The 25,879-nt window shown below is 41.5% G+C and overlaps 1 protein-coding gene across 2 annotated transcripts in view; it reads left to right on the forward strand.

The window, feature by feature from the left end:
- Window positions 1–19,409: 19,409 nt before the first annotated feature.
- Window positions 19,410–25,879, forward strand: part of RDH11 (retinol dehydrogenase 11) — an 18,591-nt gene continuing 12,121 nt past the window's right edge. For both annotated transcript variants that reach the window (XR_004259082.1, XM_032245831.1), the window contains exons 1-5: window positions 19,410–19,588; window positions 21,717–21,835; window positions 22,168–22,323; window positions 23,492–23,596; window positions 24,334–24,543. Coding sequence is in view for 1 of the 2 variants with exons in the window: in XM_032245831.1 (XP_032101722.1) it covers window positions 19,515–19,588; window positions 21,717–21,835; window positions 22,168–22,323; window positions 23,492–23,596; window positions 24,334–24,543 (664 nt within the window). In the remaining variant the exon portion in view is untranslated. The remainder of the gene's footprint in view (window positions 19,589–21,716; window positions 21,836–22,167; window positions 22,324–23,491; window positions 23,597–24,333; window positions 24,544–25,879) is intronic.

The following is a 25,879-nucleotide window of genomic DNA, read 5'->3' on the forward strand; positions in this document are numbered from 1 at the left end:
CCATTTACATTTAGGGATAATATTGTTATGTATGAATCTGATACTGCCATTTTGATGCTAGCTGGCTGTTTTACCCATTAGTTGATGCAGATTCTTCATTGTGTTGATTTTCTTTACCATTAGGCATGTTTTTGGAGTGGCTGGTACTGGTTGTTACTTTATATGTGTAGAGCCTCTTTCAGGAGCTCTTGTAAATCTGGCCTGGTGGTGACAAAATCTCTAAGTACTTGCATGTTCACAAAGGATTTTATTTTTCCTTCACTTATGAAGCTTAGTTTGGCTGGATAGGAGATTCTGTGTTGAAAGTTCTTTTCTTTAAGGATATTGAATATTGGCCCCTGCTCTCTTCTGGCTTGTAGGGTTTCTGCTGAGAGATCTGCTGTGAGTCTGATGGGCTTCCCTTTGTGGGTAACCCGACCTTTCTCTCTGGCTGCCCTTAGTATTTTCTCCTTCATTTCAACCCTGGTGAATCTGATGATTATGTGCCTTGGGGTTGCTCTTCTTGAGGAATAATTTTGTCGGGTTCTCTGTATTTCCTGGACTTGCATATTGGCCTGCCTTGCTAGGTTGGGGAAGTTTTCCTGGATAATATCCTGAAGAGTATTTTCCAGCTTGGATTCATTCTCTTCGTCGCATTCAGGTACACCTATCAAACGTAGATTAGGTCTTTTCACAGAGTCCCACATTTCTTGGAGACCTTGTTCATTCCTTTTTACGCTTTTTTCTCTATTCTTGCCTTCCCGTTTTATTTCACTGAGTTGATCTTCGACCTCTGATATCTTTTTTTCTGCTTGGTCAATTCAGCTGTTGATACTTGTGGATGCTTCGCGAAGTTCTCGTGTTTTTCAGCTCCATCAATTCATTTATATTCCTTTCTATTTTGTCCATTCTCATTAGCATTTCATCAAATCTCTTTTCAAGGTTCTTAGTTTCTTTGCATTGGGTTAGAACATGTTCTTTTAGTTCACAGAAGTTTCTTACTACCCACCTTCTAAAGTCCGATTATGTCATTTCATCACACGCATTCTCCATCCAACCTTGTTCCCTTGCTGGTGAGGATTTGTGATCCCTTGTAGGAGGAGAGGTGTTCTGGTTTCAGGTGTTTTCATCCTTTTTGCGCTGGTTTCTTCCCGTCTTTATGGATTTATCCACCTGTCGTCTTTGTAGTTGCTGGCTTTCAGATTGGGTCTCTGAGTGGACATTCTGTTTGTTGTTGATGAGGTTATTTCTGTTTCTTGGTTTTCCTTCTGACAGTCTAGCCCCTCTGCTGTAGGTCTGCTGAGGTCCACTCCAGGCCCTGCTTGCCTGGGGATCTCCTACAGCTGCTGCAGAACAGTAAGGATTGCTACCAGTTTTCTTCTTCTGCTATCTTTGTCCCAGAAGGATACCCGCCAAGTGTCGGTCTGATCTCACCTTTATGAGGTGGCTCTTTGGATATACAGGGGTCAGGGAGCTGCTTGAGGAGACAATCTGTTCTTTATAGGAGCTCAAATGCTTAGCCGTGAGCTCCATCGTTCATTCAGAGCTGCTGGGCGGATACGTTTAGGTCTGCTGCAGCAGAACTCATAAACCACTTTTTGTTCCCAGGTGCTCTGTCCCAGGGATTTAGGGTTTTATTTATGAGTTTCTGTTATGCTGCTGCCTTCTTTTTTTTTCCTTCAGAGCTGCCCTGCCCAGCAAGGAGACAGCCTAGTCACTGTCTGCCTGTAGAGGCTTTGCTGAGCTGCTGTGGGCTCTGCCCAGCTGCTGAGTGAACTTCCTTGCAGTCCTGTTTATATGGGTGTAGTTAGAACTGCCTTGGCAATGGCGGCCTGCCTCTGTTAAGGCAGAGTCTCTCTGTAGTGGCGGATTGCCTTGGCAACCACAGGCTGCCTCAGCAATGGCGGGTTGCCCTGGCAACAGCAGGCTGCCTCAGCATTGGGGTGACTACCTCTGTAGTGGTGGGCTGCCTCGGTAATGGCAGACGCCCCTCCCCCACAGAGCTGGACTGTTCTGGGTTCAGCTGTGCTTGCTGTGAAACCCTCAATCCAGAGAGTTTCTGATTGCTGTTCTTTTGTGGGGGTAGGACCAGCCGAGCCTGATCGCCTGGCTCCCTGCCTCAGAGCCTTTTTTTTTTTTTTTAAGTTGGTGTTCCAGTTGCCTGTTGATGAGGCACCAGGATCTGTGTGTTTTCCCCTGCGGCGACTCACTGCGCTGGCTTAAACAGCGGCACTGAGATTCGTGGTGCTTTTTTTGCCCTGGAATCTACTTTCCTGGTTCCCTGTTCAGTCCCCTTTTTAAACAGATGAATGGGCGACTTCCCTTGGCTCCAATCTCCAGCCAAAAGGGCACCCAGACCAGTGTATTTTGTACAGAGAACTGCTGTGCTGGGGTGCTGACAAAGCAGCCACGTGGGGCAAAGCAGCCATGCCAGCCGACACAGCTGTGCTGGCTGAAACAGCCGTGCTGGCAACCCGTGGGGCTCCTCCACCTGGAAATTTCCTAGTCTGTGGGCAATAAAAATGCGGCATCCACTCACCCTCTGAGCTTTCACTGGGAGCTGCAATCCTGAGCTGTTCCTAAATGGCCATCTTGGATCCCCTCCCAAGAATCTTGCCTTTAACTTGTTCTGAGGAAGGAGACCTTTAATCACCTTCAGCCTTCTACATTGCATCTCAAAAGGAGAAGTTAAAAGTTAGCCAGAGGAGGGACTGGTTGGTGGCGCCAGCCTGGTTAAGGATTAGACCCCAACTGCTAACCACAATCCCATCTATAGATCATGGATATGATATGGAGGAATCTTTCCAAAGGCATTGTTTTTATTTAAACAGGATCAAACCCCACCTAAGTCATGTACCCCATGCCTACTTCATGTATCAAGACCCTTTCACATGTAATTCTAGAGTTGTAGGTCCAAGAACCTTTCACATGTAATTTCTAGGGCTGTAAGCCTATAAAAGGACAGGGACTTTCTTTGTTAGGTGAGCTCGACTGTTAGGCAACTATGCCACCACTGCTCCCAGCTGAATAAATCATCCCTTCCTTCCCCAGTTTGGGGAACAAAGCCTCTCATGCTGTATGTGTCAAAAAGAAAAAAAAATGGCAGTTGGAGGTCTAACACAAACAGTGGGACCTTGGCCCAGGCCTGTAGCTTATCTCTCCAAGTAGCTGAATGGAGTTTCCAATGGATGGCCCCCATGTTTAAGGGCCTGGGCAGCAACTGCTCTTCTAGCACAAGAGGCTAATAAGCTATCTCTGGGATAAAATTTAAATACCAAAGCACTCCATGCAGTAGTGACTCTAATGAATACCAAAGGACATCATTGGTTGACAAATGCTAGGTTAGCCAAATACCTGAGCCTGCTAAGTGAAATCACCATTGAGGTCTGCAACACCTTAAACCCTGCCACTTCACCCCTGGTGTCAGAAGGACCAGTTAAACACATTTGTGTTGAAGTATTGGACTCAGTTTATTCAAGCAGGCCTGATCTTTGAAATCAACCATGGACAGTAGTATACTCAGAGTTGTGTGTGGATAGAGGCAGCTTTGTTAATCCACAAGGAGAAAGGTGTGCAGGCTATGCAATAGTAACTCTGGGCACTGTAATTGGGACTGTGCCACTGCCTCAGGGTACTTTGGCTCAGGAGGCTGAACTTATTGTTCTGACCCAGGCCCCAGAACTGAGTGAAAATAAGACTGAGAACTTTTATACTAATTCCTCGTATGCCTTTCTAACTCTTCAAATACATGGGGCACTGTACAAAGAAAAAGGACTGTTAAATTCAGGAGGGAAAGGACTTTCTCCAAGCAGAAGGTGGAGCAAATAAACAGGTTAGGGAAAATGTGTCAGAAAACAATTAGAGTAGGTGCAGGCACTTCTCTTCGTGTTATTCAACATTAGATGTACTCCTGATATTTCCCCTGTAAAGTCTTATATCATAGGCCCCCTCCCATACTGCAGGTACTCCTGGGAACTCCTTGGGAGTGGGGAAAAATTGAGCTAGGATAATAGCTATAAGCTCTAGGAAAAATCACTCAGGATATTTCAACCTGGGTAAATGAAAGATGCCCTGTAAGCTTATTCTCCCCAGTTCACCCTTTCTCTCCAGGTAATTGAGTGTGGATAAAGGACTGGACTCTGAAGCCATGGTGGAAAGGACCCCAGACTGTGATCCTGACCACTTCCATAACCGTAAAGGTATAGAGAGTCCCAGCCTGGATCCACACAACTGTATCAGGCCAGCAGCAGCTGAAGCTTGGGAAGCTGGACCAGACCCAGACAACGACTACAGAATCACCTTGAGAAGGACAACAAGCCTTCCTCCAGCCACATCTCAGAAGCTGGCTGGTTCACACACAGCTGAAGCATGAGGAAATTCATCGTGGGACTTTTTCTTCTTAATATTTGGACTTGTATGGTAAAGACATTAACTGATTTTGGAGAATGCTCTCAGTGTGTGCACCAGGTTACTGAGGTAGGATGGAAATTTACTGCCATTCTTTTGTTCTACAGTTATTAAGAGTGTACAGGGACACAGAAAGAAAGCTGTTTATATAATGGTACTTAGTATAAGCTGTGTAATCCAGGGGATGGACAACCCGATGTCTGCTACAATCCATCAGAAATCCCTGTGCATACAACTTTTGAAATTAAACTCATAACAGCAGTGGAACAGCCCTGCTAAGTAACAGCTAAAACAGAGGAGAAGGGAAGCCCCAAACAGGCCACCCTAAGGTTTGATGCCTGTGCAGCCATCAATGCGTATCCTTCCAGTGGGTGGTGGAGCGGGGGTGGGGGGGTGTACTGTGGTTCCCTCAGATGGGAACAAAGTTATGCAAAAGAGCATAAGTACATCTACCAGAAAACCTACCGGTGCAGTAAATGCATTTTTTGGTTACGTATCATCTGGGCCATTTAGAAATTAATACAAACAGTCCCGTTTGCCTTGTAAAAGGGAGGGACACCATTCCAGGGAGTAATGTCCCTTGTGTCTCAGGACATTGTAACCCAGTAGAATTAATAATCACAAACCCCCAAGACCCCAAGTGGGAAAAAGGGGAGAGTGTAATGCTAGGAACTGATGGAAAAGGGCTTGATGCCGGAGTCAGTATCCAGATTCAGGGAAAAATCCAAAGACACTCAGCCCAGTCAGTGTACCAGCCCTTCGGTGATATATTAAATGAGCCAGTGCCAGAACTTCCAAAAAAGACAAAGAACTTGTTCCTTAAACTTGCTGAAAATGTAGCCCATTCCCTTAATGTCACTTCTTGCTATGTATGTGGAGGAACTACCATAGGTGATTGGTGGCCAGGGGAAGCCCATGAGTTCTACCCTCTGACCCTGTCCCTGACCTGACCTTGGTTCAAATAATTCAAACCAACAGTTTCTGGGTTTTAAAGGTTTCGATTATTGGACAATACTGTTTGGTCAGAGAAGGAAAGACTTCACTGTTCCAGTTGGAAAGCTTAGCTACTTAGGGCAGCAATTGTATAATGGAACAGTGGACACCATAACCTGGTAGAGCACAAACTATACAGAGAAAACCCCTCTCCTAAAATTTCTAAAATTATAGGATGCTTGGAACCATCCTGGGTATTGGAGAGACTAGACAGCCCCAGCTGGGTTGTACTGGATATGTGGACACAGAGCTTGTGTAATCTTTAATAATCTTTGCTTGCATAATCTTTAATAAATAAGACAGTGATATTGGTTTAATAACAATAGCTACATCTTAAATCTAGTAAGATTAGCATAACTTTAATCTTGTGGCTTTAGGTGGGCTAGTCCACAGGAAGTAAGGTTTGTCATTGTCTTTGTTTCAAAGCTAAACTGTAAAGTAAGTTCCTCCCAAAGTTTATTTGGCCTATGCCCAGGAATGAACAAGAACAGCTTGGAGGAGCAAGATGGAGTCAGTCAGTTAAGTTATATCTTGTTTATTGTCTCAGTTGTGATTTCGCAATGGTGGTTCCATAACTTTAAATGATGACTATTGCAGTTTTCATAAACAATCTAGGTAAACAATTAAAATAATTAGGTAAATGTAATAAAATAAATACTTATAGACAAATTAATCATAATTTAGGATCTAAAGTTATGTTAAATTAAATAATAGATATTTCATTATTTGCACATTTTCCAATAAGAATATATTTGTAGGAAAACATTCTTTCTAAAAAAAAGTATATCCTTTAAACAAAAGTGAGCAATTTTTGTCTAATTCAAAGCTTACTTAAAGATAATGTATAAAGCAAGGTAAAAAGGGCCAGGAGTGGTGGCTCACATCTGTAATTCCAGCATTTTGGGAGGCCGAGGTGGGCAGATCACAAGGTCAGTAAATCAAGACCAACCTGGCCAACATGGTGAAACCCTGTCTCTACTAAAAATACAAAAATTAGCCAGATGTGGTGGTGCAGGCCTGTAGTCCCCTCAACCCTCCCCTCAAAAAAAAAGCTAAAAGGAACCAGAAAATAAAAGAGATGTAGAGAAAGTTAAAAAATAAAGAGTCTTTTTTTGGTAAGAAAGGTTAAAGAGAAATAATTTCATATGAAAAGGAATCCTGTATGGTAAATTTAGTCCTAGAGTAAAATGACTGGTTATTTAAGAAGGAGGGAAAAGGAGGGATGTTCAGGGCAAACAAGAAAGTCCAAGTATGTCATGAATGGTCTAGGTAAGTCACAATAAGATTTATAAAACAAAACCAAAAATTTTATATGATCAAGTTGTCATATTATAATTAAGTTTTGATTTGCTTAGGAAAACATAGGTTTAAAAAAATTTTTAAATTAAGGCTATTACATCCGTATACCTCTCATGAACCCAGAAAATCTGAGACAGGTCTTAGTTAATTTAGAAAGTTAATTTTGCCAAAGTTGAGGACATGCCCGTGACACAGCTTCAGGAAGTCCTGATGACATGTACCCAAGGTGGTCAGGGCACAGCTTGGTTTTATATGTTTAGGGAGACATGAGACATCAATCAATATATGTAAGAATTACATTGGTTTGGTCTGGAAAGGTGGGAAAACTTGAAGCAAAAGCAGGAAGCCTCAAAGTGGGGAGGGAGCTTCCAGGTCACAGATAGGTGACACACAAATGATTACATTCTTTTGAGTTTCTGATTAGTTTTTCCAAAGAAGACAAATCAAATATGCATCTATCTCAGTGAGCAGAGGAGTGACTTGGAACAGAATGAAAGACAGGTTTGCCCTAAGCAGTTTCCAGCTTGAGTTTTCCTTAGTGATTTTGAGGGCCCAAGATGTTTTCCTTTCACATTCTTAATGCCTTTTTTTTTTTTAAGATGGAGTTTTGCTCTTGTTGCCCAGGCTGGAGTACAATGGTGCGATCTTGGCTCACTGCAACCTCTGCCTCCCCAATTCAAGCGATTCTCCTGTCCCAGCCTCCTGAGTAGCTGGGATTACAGGTGAGTGCCACCACTAATCAAAATAAACTGCATTCCTGAAACACAGGGCCAGAAATTAAAGCTGTTAAACTCCTCAAGGCCCAGGGACTATCACAGAATAGGTGAGCATGTGAGATGGTAAGGGCCAATTTTAAGAGATAAAGTAAGTTCAGTTTCTCTATAAGTTAATCATGAATGCCAAAGGCACACCGAGGCAAGACCAGCCCATGGGCCCCTGTGTCAAATTAGCAAGGTTTTATTATAGTATTAACCAACTCCTAAATAAAGGTTGTAAAGGTTATGAAAGACTTATGAAAATTATATCTTATTGTCAATGTTAAAATGTTATAGTTTATAAAATTTTGAAAAACAAGTTTAATTGGTTTCATGCTGTTTTTATTAGGGCTTATGGTTTGGAAAAGTAAGCCTCTTCTCTCAAAGAATGAAGGTTTTCATCTTTCTTTTTTTCTTGGCCTTGAGTTATCATCACTTTGCTTAAATGAATGACTTATTTCACAATGACCTGTAATTCTATTTTGTGATGTCAAATATTTTAAACCTTTGATATTTGACAAACATGCCAAAATAAAATTACAAATTATGTCTTTTTCTGATCTAATTAAGTCTTTAGGATATTACTGAGCCAGTTGTGGTGGCTCATGCCTGTAATCCCAGCACTTTGGGAGGCCGAGGTGGACAGATTGTGAGGTCAAGAGATCAAGACCATCCTGGCCAACATGGTGAAACCCTGTCTCTACTAAAGGTACAAACATTAGCTGAGCATGATGGCATGCACCTATAATCCCAGGTACTCAGGAGGCTGAGGCAGGAGAATTGTTTGAACCCGGGAGGTGGAGGATGCAGTTAGCTGAGATCATGCCACTGTACTCCAGCCTGGCAACAGAGTGAGACTACATCTCAAAAATATATATATATTATTAATAGGTTCCCTAAAGTCCAAAAATGAGATATTTGGCTTATTTGGTATAAAAATTATACAGAAGCCATTGTCAAATATGAAATGGTGTTTGGTTTTCTTTGGGCTGTATTTGTATAAATACGTTTCTGGTATGTGTTCCAAATTCATAGGAAATTCCTATAATTCTGATATGACTTAGTGCTCATTCAGTAATAATTATAATTGTTATGTTAAATTATTGTGTACCACAGAGATAAAAAAAATTTCCTTGTCAATTTTGTCTTTAACTCTGGCTGCCCTCAAACATTTTCTCATCCAGACAATTGTTATCTTGTTTTGGTCCTCCTTAGAAAGTAGTTTTATAATCAGCTATAGAACCCTAACAGATGTTCTTAAATGCAGGTTTCTGATAATGTTGGAGACTGTGACCTTAGAATAAAGGAAAAAACTTTCAGGACTCTCAAGGAGACCGAAGTGTTCATGAATATCAAGCAGAACAGGAGTTAACTATGTAAACTAAACTGATAGAAGACTAAAGTAATCTTTTCAACTTTTTGCTTAAAATGTTGCTGATCCTTTGTTTTGTTTTCCACAGTCAAGAAAGCTTTTCTTTTCAGCTATTTACAGCCTTTAGCAATTGAGTAAACTATACTCCCATGAACAAAACTTGGAGCACATTTGTTTCTCTCTGCCTGATTTCTTCAGAATTTGGAAACTGTGAGTATTTGTAACTTATAACAATAGTTATTTCCATAAGTACAGTAAGAACCTGTTTTCATTTGTAACAGGACACAGTTGGAGAAACTGGTGGTTTATCAAGACTTTGACTGGAATGGTATGCTTTCCTTTGGAATCAAATTTTACTTATAGAGACAATAAAGCCCCTTGGAAAAACTGGCCTCTTATCTTTATCTACACAGCCCCTATACAAGGTTCCTGACCTGTGGTATGTAAAGAATGTCACTTTCTGACAGGCCCTGGAGCCCCAAGTTTACTTTACAACCTCAAGAAGAGATCACCCAATTCATAGGTATTTCATGGCACAAATCCATGGCTGGGCTCAGCTTTAAAGAAGTCTTATCTGAGATTTCTTCTATGGAACACAGTTTCATCAAAGCCAAATTAAAAGCCTATGCAAAAAATAATTGTTCTTACCAGCCTGGCCAACATGGTGAAACCCTATCTCATCTCTACTGAAAATACAAAAATTAGCTCGGTGTGGTGGCACATACATGTAATCTCAGCTACTTGGGAGGCTGAAGCAGGAGAATCACTTGAACCCGGGAGGCAGAGGTTGCAGTGAGCCAATATCATGCCACTGCACTCTAGCCTGGGCAACAGAGTGAGACTTCATCTCAAAAAAAGAAAAAAATATTCTTGCTTCACTGTAAACAAATAATTAGGTCAAGTTTAATAAAGCAAACCAGTCCTACCACAATTTGTCTTCAGTAAAAATGGGAAGCTGGAGAGAGAAAAAATTATGTTTCAAAAACTATAGTAAACCTGTTGTTAGATTTTAGTCCTGCCTAATGTTTTTCCATTTATATAGTTTTCTACAGTTTGGACTGAATTCTAATTTTTCTTGGCTACAAGTCTTCAAAATAATGTTTTCAATTTGTTTCCTTCTTTTCCCCCAATTTTTCTTAATTTAGAGTCACTAAAAACTAAGTTGTGCTTTCGCAAAGCTCTGCAAACTGAAACTAGACAATGTAAACTTCAGAAGAAAATAACAGTAATCTATGTACATGCATAACCCACTTTCATACCTGCCTACTAATATGTGGATTACAGAGTAATGTGGCCTTTATCTATTTCCCAGTATTGTTCTTTTGTTTATTGTTGTTTTTCTCCCTTCCTCTTCCTAATTTCTCTTCACAGGACATGAGACTTCACAACCTTCTAAAAATGAGCTTTCCTAATAACTTAGGACCTACCTGTCTAGGAATAAACCATCCTAGCCTTGAGAGATTAAACAAAAACTGGGACCAGAAACTCATTTTCTTCTAAAATGCTTTCTCCAGAAGATTTTTTTTTTAAGGGTGGAGAGTATATGAAAGGAAAACATTTGGGGCCCCTAAAAATCACTAAGTTAAAGGAAAAATTCAAGCTGGGAACTGCTTAGGACAAACCTGCTTCCCATTTTATTCAAATTTATCCCTCTGCTCACTAAGATAAATGCATATTGGATTGCCTCCTTTGGAAAGACTAATCAGAAATGCACAAGAATGCAGCTGTTTGTCTCTCACTTTCCCGTGACGTGGAAGCCCCTTTCCTGTTTCAAGTTGTCCCGCCTTTTGGACCTAACCGACGTTCATTTTACATATGTTGATTGACATCTCATGTCTCCCTAGAATATATAAACCCAAACTGTGCTCTGACCACTTTGGTCACATGTTGTCAAGACCTCCGGAGACCGTGTCATGGGCACACGTCCTCAACCTTGGCAAAATAAACTTTCTAAATTAACTGAGACCTGTCACAAATTTTCTGGGTTCATACTACAGATACCGCAAAATTCAGAAAATGACATTATATTTTTATTTTATTTTTAAAATTAGAGACGTGTCTGGCTATGTTGCCCAGGCTGGGCACAGGCACTATCATGCAACTGATCAGCCCCTGTATTTTGATCTGCTCTGTTTCAGACCTGGGCCTGTTCACTCCTCCTTAGGTAACCTAGTGGTCCCCTGCTCCCAGGAGGGCTCTATATTAATGCTGAACTTAATGTGGACACCTGATTGGCACAACACACTACAAGCCGAGAATGCCTAGACTAAAGGGATCCTTCCGCCTCATCCTTCCAAGTAACTGGAGCTATAGGCACACACTTAATTCTTGACACAATGATACCTTTTCTTATATCCTTGGCTGCGTACTTTTTGAAGGCCTCGTCCTATAAAAATTATTTTGTAAATATCATTTTCTGTAGTGAAATAAAAAGATAATTCAGCTTTTCCTCTATCACAGCTGATTAAATTTGTTTTTTAAAACACCTTATTTTGAAATATTACAAAAAACTGCAAAAATAGTACAAAAAATTCCTGCATACCTTTCACTCAGCTTCCCCAAATGTCAATATTTTAAATAACCTTAGAACAATGATTAAAACCAGGAAATTAACATTGGTACAACACCACTAACTAAACTAACAGTTTTATTCTAATTTCACCAGTTTTCTCACTAGTGTCCTTTTTCTGGTCCAGGATTAAATATAGGACCCCACATTGCATTTAGTTGTGATAACCTACAGGTCACATTTGGCAGTCTTCCAAATTAGCCTACCTGGGGCAAGTCTTATGATTCATGGCTTACATCCTATTTCTGAGTAAAGAATCTTCTGATGAGTCTCTCAAATCTTATTGTTTCTCAAATTGTTGTAGGTATTAATATGTAAACTACTGCCACGGAAAAGGACACTGATTTGTTTCTGAATCATGAAGTGTTACTGATTATCTTTTTTTTTATTTTTTTATTTTTTATTTTTATTTATTTTTATTTTTTGGGAGATGGAGCTTCGCTCTTGTTACCCAGGCTGGAGTGCAATGGCGCGATCTCGGCTCACCGCAACCTCCACCTCCTGGGTTCAGGCAATTCTCCTGCCCCAGCCTCCTGAGTCGCTGGGATTACAGGCACGCGCCACCATGCCCAGCTAATTTTTTGTATTTTTAGTAGAGACGGGGTTTCACCATGTTGACCAGGATGGTCTCGATCTCTTGACCTCGTGATCCACCCGCCTCGGCCTCCCAAAGTGCTGGGATTACAGGCTTGAGCCACCGCGCCCGGCCGTTACTGATTATCTTAAACATAGACATTTAACTTGTATGTTGTCATCTGTAGCCAATGATTGTAACTTCCATATTGTACCGTTGGATGAAAAAAGACAACTCCAGGATGGAGTCCCCCTCCCTTCTCCTAAACTTTCTTATAAAATCATTCCAACTTGTAACAACAGACATTGGAATACACCCAACTTTATTGGTGGGTCTTCCCAGGTTGATCCTCACATTTGGCTTCTAATAAATCTTTATCAATTTATTTCTGCCTCAACAGCCTTAATTTCTATCAACAAAATGGTATAACTGACAGGATTTCAGAGTGACCTCCCGGGACTACCTAGACCTACTTCCAACCTTCGTGCATGTACCAGCACAAAATCCATTGTGTTTCTGGACTTAGATGCCCCTGCTCAGTGCTACAGATGAGTTCCTCCTGAAATCAATGAACTTCCTATCTTGGTTGAAGTTCTGGTTTACTAAAGCTGGTTTCCTCCTTGGCTAGGTGTTACAATGACTGTCTTAGAATGAGAGCTACTGCTACAGATTCAAGATAAGGTCTTTTGTTAAATTCTAGGGCAGGGTAAAATAGAAGCGCTGTGAATTGTTTCCCTGGTGATTTGGGGTGAGACAACCTTTCCTTAGCTTTTTCCTTTTCTAGTTGCATGAGGGCACTCTTACTCTACTCCATAACTTGTCTGACAGAAAACTAAGATGGGACATGTCCTCTAAGACTGAGGATACACCTGCTGAGTTTTAAATTTATACATAAAGGATATTTAGCATCCTTCCACTTGCAAGTGCCTAGTTAAGTAGATCCACCTAATCCAGGATGGTTATAAGCAGCAGTGGCCAAAATAGAACCTTTCCTAAAATGCCTAAGATAATTTATTGGCATACACAATTGAAAAACTGGTTTTAGATCCAGACAAATTGAAGAGAAGATTTACTTCTAATAATGCCTACAAGCTTCTAAAAATTATTTTTAAAATGCCTCAATTCAAGAGGTAAAAAAGATATGGGAGACGATTTGTAAATTTTAATGATTTAGGAGGCTTTCTCCTTTTTGCCTCCAATTGCTCCTCCTCCTTCTACCCCTGTGATCTGAACTCAGCCCTTTCTGTTTGTTCTCCTGGCTCCCATATCCCTCTTAGGCAGAGGTTTTTTTAGAATTTTTTTTCTTTTTTTTTTTTGAAATGGAGTCTCACTCTGTTGCCAGGCTGGAGTGCAATGGCGCGATCTCGACTCATTGCAACCTCCGACTTCCTGGTTTAAGTGATTCTCCTGCCTCACCCTCCCAAGGAGCTGGGATTACAGGTGTGTGTCACCATGCCAGGCTAATTTTTGTATTTTTAGTGGAGATGAGGTTTCACCATGTTGGCCAGGATGGTCTCGATCTCCTGACCTTGCGATCCACAGGCCTTGACCTCCCAAAGTGATGGGATTACAGGTGTGAGCCACTGTGCCCGGCCTAGAATTTCACAATACACACATTTCCTTCCCTCAAAAGGGAGAAATATATTTAAATTTAAAACAAGGGGAACAAACAAAACAACTGCAGAATGAGAATAGAGCTACTGAGATTATAAAAATACACACCCAATAATTTTTTCTAAACTGAGAGATTAATATTTAAAAAATGAGATTCTCAACATTAAGACATGCCAGGCCGAGCACAGTGGCTCATGCCTGTAATCCCAGCACTTTGGGACACCAAGATGGGAGGAACGCTTGAGTCCAGGAGTTCTAGACGAGCCTGGGCAACGTGGCAAAATTCCGTCTCTACAAAAAATGCAAAAATTAGCCAGACACGGTGGTATACACTTGTAGTCCCAGATACTAGCGAGGCTGAGGTGGGGGGAATCACTTGAGCCCAGTAGGGAGAGTTTGCAATGAGCTGTGATCATGCCATTACACTCCAGCATAGGCAACAGAGTGAGACCCTGTCTCAGGGGAAACGAAAAACAAAAAACATACTGGGTTTTCTGAGACTCCAGCTAGACACATATTATGGCCCATTGTTGTGCACATCTTGAAATAATAGACAAATTAGAACTCAAATGGTCCACCCAGAACTATAGTGATAACATGTAGGATTTTCTAAGTTATCTGTCTACCTCTACAAATTTTTTCTGCCTACTTTGAAACTACTGACTTTTCTACTTGTGTTGAGATAAAGGTCAATGTTTATAGTATTACTAACTTAAGAAGACTTAGAAATTTTGTTTTTCTTATACAATTCTGCTAGTTCAGGCTAAAATGTTAACATTAAAAATCTAACTCTAAACTCATTTGAAACTGAATAAAAGGAAAAAAGATATTTTTAAAATAAAACTGCCATAGAACTGCTTTACCCAAAAATTTTGGCTCACAGCCTTGATTAGATTACCTTTTGGGAGAAATAAAATGTAGCCATGTGAACTAACAGGTCCCAATTTTTTTCAGAAATAATATAGATCTAACCATTTTTATAAACTGGTGAGTTTGTATTACTATCTCATGACTAAAATTCTAAAATGAAAGCTAAAAGGGCCAGGTGAGGTGACTCATGCCAGCAGTCCCAGCACTTTGGGAGGCCAACATAGGAAGATCACTTGGGCCTAGGAGCTCAAGACCAGCCCTGGCAACATAGTGAGACTCTGACTCTACAAAAAAATTTTTTCAAGTTAGCTGGGCATGGTGGCATGCACCTGTAGTCCCAGGTACTCAGGAAGCTGTGATGGGAGAATGGCTTGAGCCTGGGAGGTCAGGACTGCAGTGAGCCATGGTCATACCATTGCTCTCTACCCTGGGCAACAGAGTGAGATTCTGTTTCAAAAAACAAAAAAAGAAAGGTATAAGATCTCTATTTGTGCATGTATATATATGTGTTTAGATGTGTTTACATATATACATGTAATATGTTATATGTTTTATCCACGTGATACCCAATTGACTTATAAATAAATAAATGAGCACTCATAAATTAGTGAGCCCAAAGGTCTTCCAAGTTCACATGACTTAAGTAATTTTTTAATAAATAAATTGGCTTTAAAATTATTAGTAAAATAAATATTAAAATGTCTTCAAAATTGTCAACATACATATTTGCCTAGATTTATGGTCAATTTTATACTTGTCTTATTAAATATTTTACACTGTCAGGGTTTGGCACAAAAAGTATAATACTATAAACCCAGCCAAAACCAAAATAAACTTTGTGTGATTTTTGATAAGTAAGACTAATTTAATATTGTTGGTTTAAGATATACAGCTAAACCTTCTGAGTTATTGACAAAATGCCCATATATTTAACTAAGTTCTTGCTTATGTGAATATCTGAGATTCATAGGTTATAAAAATCGTTAATAGAAAAATAACTTTCAAAACCTGGGCGCAGGCCAGGCATGGTGGCTCATGTATGTCATCCTAGCACTTTCGGAGGCTGAGGTGGGAGAATCACTTGAGCTCAGGAGTTTGAGACCAGCCTGGGCAACATGATGAGACCTCGTCTCCATTTACATATATATATACAAATTTTTCTAAAAAGGTGGACACAGTGGTTCATCCCTGTTATCTTAATGCTTTGGGAGGCCAAGGTAGGTGGATCACTTGAGGCCAGGCGTTCAAAACCAGCCTAGGCAACATAGTGAAACATTGTCACTACAAAAAAATTTGAAAATTAGTCTGGCATGGTGGCACTTACCTGTAGTCCTAGCCACTCAGGAAGCTGAGGAGGGAGGATTGCTTGTGCCCAGGAATTGAGGTTACGGTGAGCTGATCGTGCTACTCCATGATAATAATTTGCCTTACATGGCAAATTATTTTCCTAAAGCCAAATGACCAGTTAATTATAGAAACGAAAGGGTAGGACAAAAGTTCAAACATGTCATAAATAGTCTATATAAATAATAATAAAGTTCTTTAAAAGTTTTAAACATGTGTATGTGATTAAGTTGGCTATAATCAAAAAGAAATTATAAGTGTTTCTAAAAATTGAACTTTTATATTAAAAATATACTAATGCAAAACTAAAAATCTATGGTCCTCTATGTTAAAATAACATTTTCTTAAAGTATACATTTGCCCTTAGTGAATTATAAGAGGTTTTGATTTTAAATTCTATAATCCATTTCTTTTCAAAAACTTCTCAAATTTATATCTCAAAAAATTCAACTTGTGCTATACCGCACTGCACATGATTCACAAGCCATACATCATTGTTGTCTCTTCTTTATACCCTTAAAAAGATACAACTTTTTCTTGGCTGGAATGATAATCCTCTCCTTCAACCTTTTTGTCAACTTCTGTAATCTTTGTGGGTTTTTTTTTTTTTTTTTTGAGGTGGAGTTTTGCTCTTGTCACCCAGGCTGGAGTGCAGTGGTGCAATCTCATCTCACTGCAAACTCTGCCTCCTAGGTTCAAGCAATTCTCCTGCCTCAGCCCCCTGAGTTGCTGGGATTACTGGCGCCCGCCACTTTGACCAGCTAATTTTTGTATTTTTAGTAGAAACATGGTTTCACCATGTTGGCCAGGCAGGTCTCGAACTCCTGACCTCAAGTGATTCACCCACCTCGGCCTCTCGAAGTACTGGGATCGCAGGCATGAGCCACCATACCCAGCCAACTTCTGTAATCTTTTTCTCTGGTTCTAACTCTGGTGCGGCCTGATGCTAAAGTGTTTATCTTAAAGATCTAGAAAGAAACCATTTTTCTCCGGTATAACTTGATTCTGTAGTCTTGGCTTTTCTTGATATGTTTAAACTATTATATATAACCAGGAGACTTCTGATGCTGTTACTAAGAAATATTTATTTTCCTGCTTAAGACACAAGTTTCCTTGTTTTCTTTCCTCTAAAATATACTCTACATTCATAACCCAGGAAACACTCTTCATGTATTTTAATTAAATCCAAGTATTCTTTTCATTGAGTTTGTCTTCCAAGTTATCTAAAAATATTAGCCTAGCTAATTTTTTTGTATTTTTAGTGGAGACGAGGTTTCATCATGTTGGGCAGGCTGGTCTTGAACTCCTGACCTCAGGTGATCCGCACACCTCGGCCTCCCAAAGTGCTGGGATTACAGGTGTAAGCCACTGTGCCCAACCCTTTTATTTTCTTTAGAGTTCTCTTTTCTTCTTCTTAGTAGCACACAGGTTGGCAAAACATGACCCACAGGCCAAATCCAGCCCATTGTGGAACACACTAAATTCTAAAAATTGAACTTGAAATTGACACTTGAATGTGTCTAAAATTGAATGTGTCTAAAAATTGACACTAACACTTGAAAAGTAAACACAATAACATTTGAACTAATTTGTTCAAATATTATCTATGGCTGCTTTCACATTTACAACAGCAGAGTTGAGTAGCTGCAACAGAGACCAAATCCTCCTCAGAGCATAAAATATTTATTTTTCTTTTCGGGAGAAGTTTAACAGCACCTATACTATCCAGTCTCTCATTACTCTAATCCCATTATAAATAATTTTTTTTTGTTGTTAAACTTTCCCTGTTCAAATTATTGTATAGTTTCTATCTTCCGCTTGAACCCTGTTTGATATATCTCCAACCTCTCTGGCTGTTTTCTTAGTCAATTTTTGGGTTCCCCTCCCTCTACTCATTTCATAATGTTAGAGTTTCTCAAGGCTCTCCTCTGCTTTTAGACAGGTTTTTGCTCTGCCGCCCAGGCGGGAGTGCAGTGGCGCAATTCTAGCTCACTGAAGTCTCCAACTTCTGGCTCAAACAATCCTCCCACCTCAGCTTCCCAAAGAGCTGGGACTGCAGATGAATACCACAATGCCTGGCTAATTTTTTTAGTAGAAATAACCAATGCTTTTTAATCTGAGTTTCATTAATGGCTCCAATGTATCTATAAACCACCTGAAATTACATACAAATTTTATGTGAATATTTCAAATGCACATAAGTATGGGGAGAAATCCCCAGCTTCATCTTTTGGCAATATGGCTCAATAGTTAAGGACACAATAGGCCCTGCATGCAACCTGGGGGACAAAAGTGACTCCATCTTGGATGCTAATCTATCATGTTGACTTCTGATTAGCCCCAGTCCTGATTCCTGCTTTTTTTTTTTTTTTTTTTTTTTTTTTTTTTGAGACGGAGTCTTGCTCTATTACTAGGCTGGAGTGCAGTGGTTGGATCTTGGCTAATGGTCACCTCCGCCTTCCGGGTTCAAGTGCTTCTCCTGCCTCAGCCTCCCGAGTACCTGGGACTACAGGCATGCACCAACGCACCCAGCTAATTTTTGTATTTTTAGTAGAGACGGGGCTTCACCATGTTGGCCAGGATGGTCTCCATCTCTTGACCTCATGATCTGTCGCCTCGGCCTCCCAAAGTGCTGGGATTACAGGTGTGAACCACCATGTCTGGCCCTGATTCCTACTTTATTTATGTCCCTAGTGTAAGAACATGTCAACCTCGATGTTATTGCACAAATTATCATCTGTTACACATGTAGCATTCTTGCCTGTTCTGAAGGGCTACCTTTAATGTTCCATGCATTGGAACATGTGTATTTTAACCAAACTGAAATTATGCAAAAGAACCAGAAAATATTGCTGTGTACAATTAAGGAATCACAGACAGATATGGATTGGTTAAAACACTCTCACATTCAACCTCTGGAAATGGCCTCAGATGAAAGAAACTATTGAACAGGGAACCTATTTATTCACAGAGAACATGTTCATGGCCTTAATTCAGGACAGGATTAAATACTTTCACGAGTTGGCAAAACCAACTGTGCCAATCCGAGATATTCATTGCTAGCCTGGGAGTTAATATATGTGACCCAAGCCACCAGAAAGACGACATTCTATTATCAACGAACACTCAAACACTAGAAAATTCATGATAGTTGCCATAATAATTCAAGATAAGACACAATAAAGTGATTCTCCTGGAAATGTCTTCAAAGACATTACTTCCTCTCCACTGGAAAAAGGAATCCTCGAGGAGGAAGGGCTTACACTCCCCCACCTTCCTAACTGTCCCACTCCGATCACTCCTTTCCTGTCTAATCCGCCTTTCATTTCTCAGACACCCACATCTGATCTCCAGGAGAAACTGCGGTAACTGCCTAACCAGGATTGGGGAAAACTGAACCAAGGACTGGACTTGGGTCTGGGGAGTTAGAGGACTGTAGAGATTTCACAAACACCTCGGGTGGCCATAAGGGAGAGCTTGGTGAATGATCCCACAGGCCCTAGGCCCTAGGTGGTTGGGGATTAGTGGTGTCTCTGGTGCGTAATTCAACTTTTGCCAGCGTCGGCTGCGGCGCTCTCACGTAGCCAGCCAGAGGCTGCCAAGCTGTGGACTACATTTCCCAGAGGGTTCTGCTCCCTGGGCTGTCGCAATTTGAATTGGGGCGTGTCTAGAAAAAGAAGCTATAGTCTATGAGCACCGCTGGGGCATCTTGCTCCAGTTCCGCTGCAGGCGGCAGAGATGGTTGAGCTCCTGCTCCTGCTGCTGCTCCTCCTTTTCCCCTTCCTTCTGTATGTGGCTGCGCCCCAAATCAGGTCTGTGCAAATGTATTGCCTTCTCTTGCGAATTCTTGTTGGAGGGAGGGAAGGAAACATACAGTCCCACCAAAGCTTGCTTGGAAAACTCCCCTGGGAGGGGCGCTCCAAGATGGCGGGGCCCAGATTTCGGTGGGTTGGAGGCGAGGTCCAGATGTCCTGGATGCCAGGAGGAGAACCGAGACCCCAGGCGGTGAGAAGGGGCTGCACTCCGGGCACTCTACTTTTCCCTGGCCCGTTTTTCTTTTGTCTCAGCACCTGCTAATTTTGGCTCCAGGGAATCCCAAGGGTAAGGCTACCTCAAACGCTTGGGTTTCGGACCTGTGAATGGAATATGGCCCCACGCTGTGTCCTCCGTAATTCCCACACCTTGAACCAGCATCCGAGGTACAAAAGAGCGAGTCCACATTTCGCCCTCTGAAACTGATAGCAATCGTAACATCTGCGGCCCCATCGTTGCTCTCTCGTTGCTGTTAGAATCGTTCGTTCTCTGGGCGGATATTGTAATGGAGAAAAGTGAAAAGGAAGAGTGTTTGGTTATGAGGTCTGTCCTGCCTTGCTAGCAGGAGCACGGGGGATCTGAGTTACGAGCTAGGTAGGGTACGGGGCGATGAGGGCTGGGAGAATGGGAGGAAAGTATTGACCAGGTGATAGATCAGCCCAAGGCTGGCCAAGTGCCCCAGTGAATCAGCAGCAGGCTGTACTGATTGGTTCTAAGTAAGTCACCAGTAGTGACGGACCAGTGATTGAATAGACACACCCCTTCCCTAGGTGGGCGGTCTTAGTCCCAGTGGAGCTTGAAGCCAGGCCAGATCACAGTCATTTCTCATCACAGTTACTTTCCTTCCTTTATTTTTATTTTCTCTTCCCTCTCTGGTGCCCCTCTTCCAGTTATATTTTTTCTCCCTTTTGAACACTCGGTTCTCCCGCCTCGAGGCACACATGGTTGCTCACACTCAGATGAAAACACTGATTTTTATCTTTTTTTCACTACGAGATCGTCTTATCCAAATAGAATCTCAATGAAAAGTTGAACCAGAACTGAAAATAGTGCTCATATCGCAGTGAGATTTTTCTGGAAAAAAAAAATTATACTGCAGGAGCTGTATTCCCAACTCAGCAGGGCCATGGGAATTGGGTCAGAGCTGGACTTTTATAGTGGATTGTATCTTTCGTTCCTACTGATAAGGAGAAGAAAGAGCTAAGTATATGTCCTACTAAGTTGTCACTCCTGGAACTACAGTAAAGGGATGTGGGAAACAGCCTGGAGGAGGAGGAAGTTCTCTGAGGAGGAAGGTAACGGTTGGTGGGTACCATGAATTTAATCTGTCTCCCTGTCGGCATTTTTGCACTAACCAGGGAGCTTCAATGGCTAAGAGTATGTACCTTGCAATTCCAAGTTCAATTAAAAAGGCTGAAATGCTTTTTAAAAATGTAACTCTTGGTCAACAGATTGTTTTAACCAGAGTCCCAACATTGCCAAGAAGAGAATAGAACAGCCTGAGAACTGCCAATCCATGTCTGTGCATTCATTCATTTGGAAAAGGCAGTAGAGTACAGTGCTTAGAAACAAGGACTCTAATTAGAACAAGACTTGAATCCCAGCTCCTCTTTGTATGTACATAATCTTTGTTTTAAGCGTATGCGCGCATGCGTGGAGTGTTTTTTTTTTTCTTGTTTATTTTGTCCCAGAGTCACAAGCTTTCATAATTTTAACTTTTTGTATGGATTAGCCATTTCTCAGGTCCATAAAAATGCCAGTTGTGGACAGATTGACCTACAGAAACTCTTTCTTTCTTCTTCTGGGCTGAATCTTGTGATTTCCTAAGCCACAAGTGCCTTAGGCAGAGCTCAAATCAAAGCCAGGTGCCTGGCTAATCAGATATTCTTCCAGTTCTTGTGCTGCAGGGAGCAGCTGTAAGCTTTGCCCTTGTAATAGAATCACTTTTGTCTTTGAGCAAAAGCAGAAAACTTTTATCATCTTTCCTCCAACTTTCCTTAAACCTTTAAAAGGACAACAGTTGCTAAAGAACCAAAGCAAACCTCAGCCTGAAGACACAGGGAGTTGCTGGAACCTACTGGCTGAGACAGGAGAATGAAGAATTGATGAGCTCTCCTCTGTCTGCAGGAAAATGCTGTCCAGTGGAGTGTGTACATCAACTGTTGAGATTCCTGGGAAGGTAGTTGTGGTCACTGGCGCCAATACAGGTATCGGGAAGGAGACAGCCAAAGAGTTGGCTCAGAGAGGCAAGTTCACCTTTCAGTTCCCTCCTATTACTGCCGTTTTACCCCTCACAGTGATGATGATTCATTCTCATTGTTTCTTCTCAGTTTTGGAATTCAAGAACACTTAAGAATTCTGTTAATTTGATGGTCTGAAACTAGTACTATGCTCTGCATATAATGGACTCTTAATGAATATTATTCATTTATTTTTCCTTCCCTATTTGCTAGTCAGATACCTCTGTTGTAAAGGAGTAAAAATGTGTGTTTTTAAAAAATGTTGGAAATAACATCAGATTTATAATGCCAGCAAAAAAACAGAGCTGATCGTTTCTCTTTTATATGTTGGCTGACAGGAGCTCGAGTATATTTAGCTTGCCGGGATGTGCAAAAGGGGGAATTAGTGGCCAAAGAAATACAGACCATGACAGGAAACCAGCAGGTGTTGGTGCGGAAACTGGACCTGTCTGATACTAAGTCTATTCGAGCATTCGCTAAGGGCTTCTTAGCAGGTAAGTGTAGAATTGGAGAGACTATGTTGTGGGTCTTGAGATCAACATGGCAGATTTAACTGAATGGAAAGGTTCCTCTCCCTCATAGAAATGGTGGATAAAATATAGCCAAAAACTTTTGTAGCTGAACTCATAGTCACTGGATTTATGTCAAAGGGATATCCTCCAGAGGTAGAAACAAAAAAGAAATTCAGAACATCATAGCAGTGAGTAAGAGCTGAAGCCAGAAATCTTATGGGAGTCTTAGAACTCAGTATAGGCTTTTTAGGGTCTCGTGTCTAAATACCTATACAGGAATAGGAGATGAAGCCACAGGCCCTTGAGATCTGGGCTGTATTTAAGTTTCCATGCAAGGTTGAGATTCACAAACGGCCATCTGGTCCATAGTATAGAGGCTAATAAAAACTCAGACACATTATGAAGCTTACCATCTCTTTAGGATATAGATGGATAGAGTCATCTGCAAAAAATTAGAACCCCAAGCTGGCATCATCTGTGGAGCCTGAATTCAAACCACCAAATGATACGAGGATATTTATGGGTTTGATTTTTTTTTTTTGTGTGTGTGTAACACTCTGGGAAATTAACGTAAAAACCTATAGTGTCTCATCAAAAGCAAATCCAATAGCACTCTATAGGTATATCCCTTCATAGCCCAGGGATCTAGGCCTCCAAGGAATAAATTTTCACTGATGTGAACTCATAATTACAAATTACACACCACACAAGGAAATGAACCGTGAGAGAGAGTTGGAAGATACAATACAGAGGTGAAGCCAGTATTTATTTCTTTGGGGATCTGAATCCCAGGGCAGAGGCACATAGAGAACAATTCATTTTTCTCTTGCTTCGGAATCTTTCCATTTGGCTTGGGAAGTCTTTTTATTGGGAGAGGTGGATGGAAGAATTCCCAAAAGCAGTGAGTAAGTAGCTCCAGAACTACAAAGGTTATTTGGTAGTGTAAAATGGAATTTTGCCCCATAGTAAAAGGAGGTGGGATTCAACTAAAGTCTTAAAATGAAAAACAATAGAAAATAAGTATGAAGGGAAAATGGAGAGAAGATTGAAGTCCTGCATCCTCATTTTCAAAGCCTGAGTGTGAGGCAGGTTTCTAAGGTGTACTAGCTTTGGCTAGCCATTTCCATGCTTTATTGTCTTGTCCCTGCAGAGGAAAAGCATCTCCACATTTTGATCAACAATGCAGGAGTGATGATGTGTCCCTACTCGAAGACGGCAGATGGCTTTGAGATGCACATAGGAGTCAACCACTTGGGTAAGAAATCTGGCCTTATCAAAAAGCTAGAGAGAACCAAAATTCTCTTCGGAAAACTTAAGGGTCAGATTGAGCCTTCTTGTGGTGTGATTGAACCTCAGGACCAGAATAGACTACGTGTGCATAATAGTTTGGTCCTACCTGACAGCTGAGGAATACCTGAGGCCTGTTCCAGGTTCTGCCCACTTTTTAACCTGTGATTCAGATTCGGTTTGCCTTGGCGCATTTTTTTTTACTAGCCTAATTGGTTTAGGGGACTATGTTCCTTTCTTAGTAGTGATCCTTGTGGCCAGAACTAGGTATAGGCCATCTGCTCTTTTTTTGTAGAGACAGGGTCTTGCTATGTTGCTGAGGCTGGTCTCAAACTTCTGGCCTCAAGCACCCTCCTGCCTCAGCCTCCTTAAGTACTGAGATTGTAGCTGTGAGCCACTATACCCAGTCGACTGGCTCTTAAGAATGAGATTAACCAAAGAATGAGATTAACCAAAGTAAGAATGAGCTGGGACTTCATATTCACGTAGTCTAGACCTATCTCACTCATATAAGGATTTTGCATGTCTTTGGCTATTGTTGTTTCCCTGAACCTTCACTGAACTTGTTTTCTATTTGGTAATGAAAAGTTGGAGGGAAAGACCTTATTTCTGAATTATCTGCCTCCCACAGCTGAGGCCTACTCACCGTGACTCTGTCGTTCCCACATGGCTCTGAACTTCATTAATTCTAGTACTTCTCAACAGGTCACTTCCTCCTGACCCATCTGCTGCTAGAGAAACTAAAGGAATCAGCCCCATCAAGGATAGTAAATGTGTCTTCCCTTGCACATCTCCTGGGAAGGATCCACTTCCATAACCTGCAGGGCGAGAAATTCTACAATGCAGGCCTGGCCTACTGTCACAGCAAGCTAGCCAACATCCTCTTCACCCAGGAACTGGCTCGGAGACTAAAAGGTGGGCCTGGAGGAAATGAGTGTGGAGACATGAGTCAGAGAGAGGCAGGTAAAAGGCACAGGAGTGGAAACTGTTTCCAGAGCCCATCACCTGGAGAAGACCTGTTTCCGTGGCTATAACTGAGTATGGTTTTAGTAAGTAGTCTACAACTGAATATTGGAGGTGGCTGGCTGGGGACAGTGAGACTCTGATTTTGAGTCTGAAGACCTGGCTTTTCCACTTACTAGCCGTGTGATCTATAGCAAGTTACTTAACTTTTTTTTTTTGAGACAGAGTCTTGCTCTCTGGAGTGCAATGGTGTGATCTTGGCTCACTGCTGACCTCCGCCTCCAGGGTTCAAGCAATTCTCCTGCCTCAGCCTCCCGAGTATCTGGGACTACAGGCGTGTGCCACCACACCCAGCTAACTTTTGTATTTTTAGCAGAGACAGGGTTTCACCAGCATGTGGATCAGGCTGGTCTCGAACTCCTGACCTCAGGTGATCTACCCACTTTGGCCTCCCAAAGTGCTGGGATTACAGGCATGAGCCACCGCTCCTGGCCGTTACTTAACTTTTAAGACTTCCTTCTTCATATGTAAAATGGGACTATTTCACAGTTTATTGTCATAATTAATTCAGGCTTCATAAGCAAGATTTTTTACTCAGTGAGACTGAGTAGAAGGGAAGGGCCTGAACTGGGACTAGATAAAGGGAATAGAATAAAACAGGTACTGGGAATATGGAGGGGCAGAGGTCTCCCTTGCAAAGATTCAAATAAGAGGGAAATATATGCTTAGGAAGGGGAGTTTCCAGTCACAAATACACAGAGGTCCTTAGCACTGTGTACTCTGGATTTCTAATAAAGAGAAGGGAAATCAAGGATGAACTATGCTAGGTATTGAGGCAGGCAGAATGCAGGTTCAAGGAATCAGGCACGGGTACCCTATAGTTGGAACAGGATCATCCTACCAATGTACAACTGTGAGATGTGAAGGAAGCTGGTGGTTAGCTCAGTCCATATGCCCAGTTTGTGTTCAGGGTATGACATCATTGATCAGCTTAGGATAGATAAGGGTTACTGGATGATTAAAACTATCCAAAGAAGCAGCCGGGCGCGGTGGCTCATGCCTGTAATCCCAGCACTTTGAGAGGCTGAGGCGGGTGGATCACGAGGTCAAGAGATCGAGACCATCCTGGTCAACATGGTGAAACCCCGTCTCTACTAAAAATACAGAAAATTAGCTGGGCATGGTGGCGCGTGCCTGTAATCCCAGCTACTCAGGAGGCTGAGGCAGGAGAATTGCCTGAACCCAGGCTGGAGTGCAATGGCGCGATCTCGGCTCACTGCGACCTCCG

Source organism: Sapajus apella, unplaced genomic scaffold (genome assembly GCF_009761245.1).
Source record: "Sapajus apella isolate SASKATOON/1434 unplaced genomic scaffold, GSC_monkey_1.0 scaffold59, whole genome shotgun sequence".
In the NCBI taxonomy this organism is placed as follows: domain Eukaryota; kingdom Metazoa; phylum Chordata; class Mammalia; order Primates; family Cebidae; genus Sapajus; species Sapajus apella.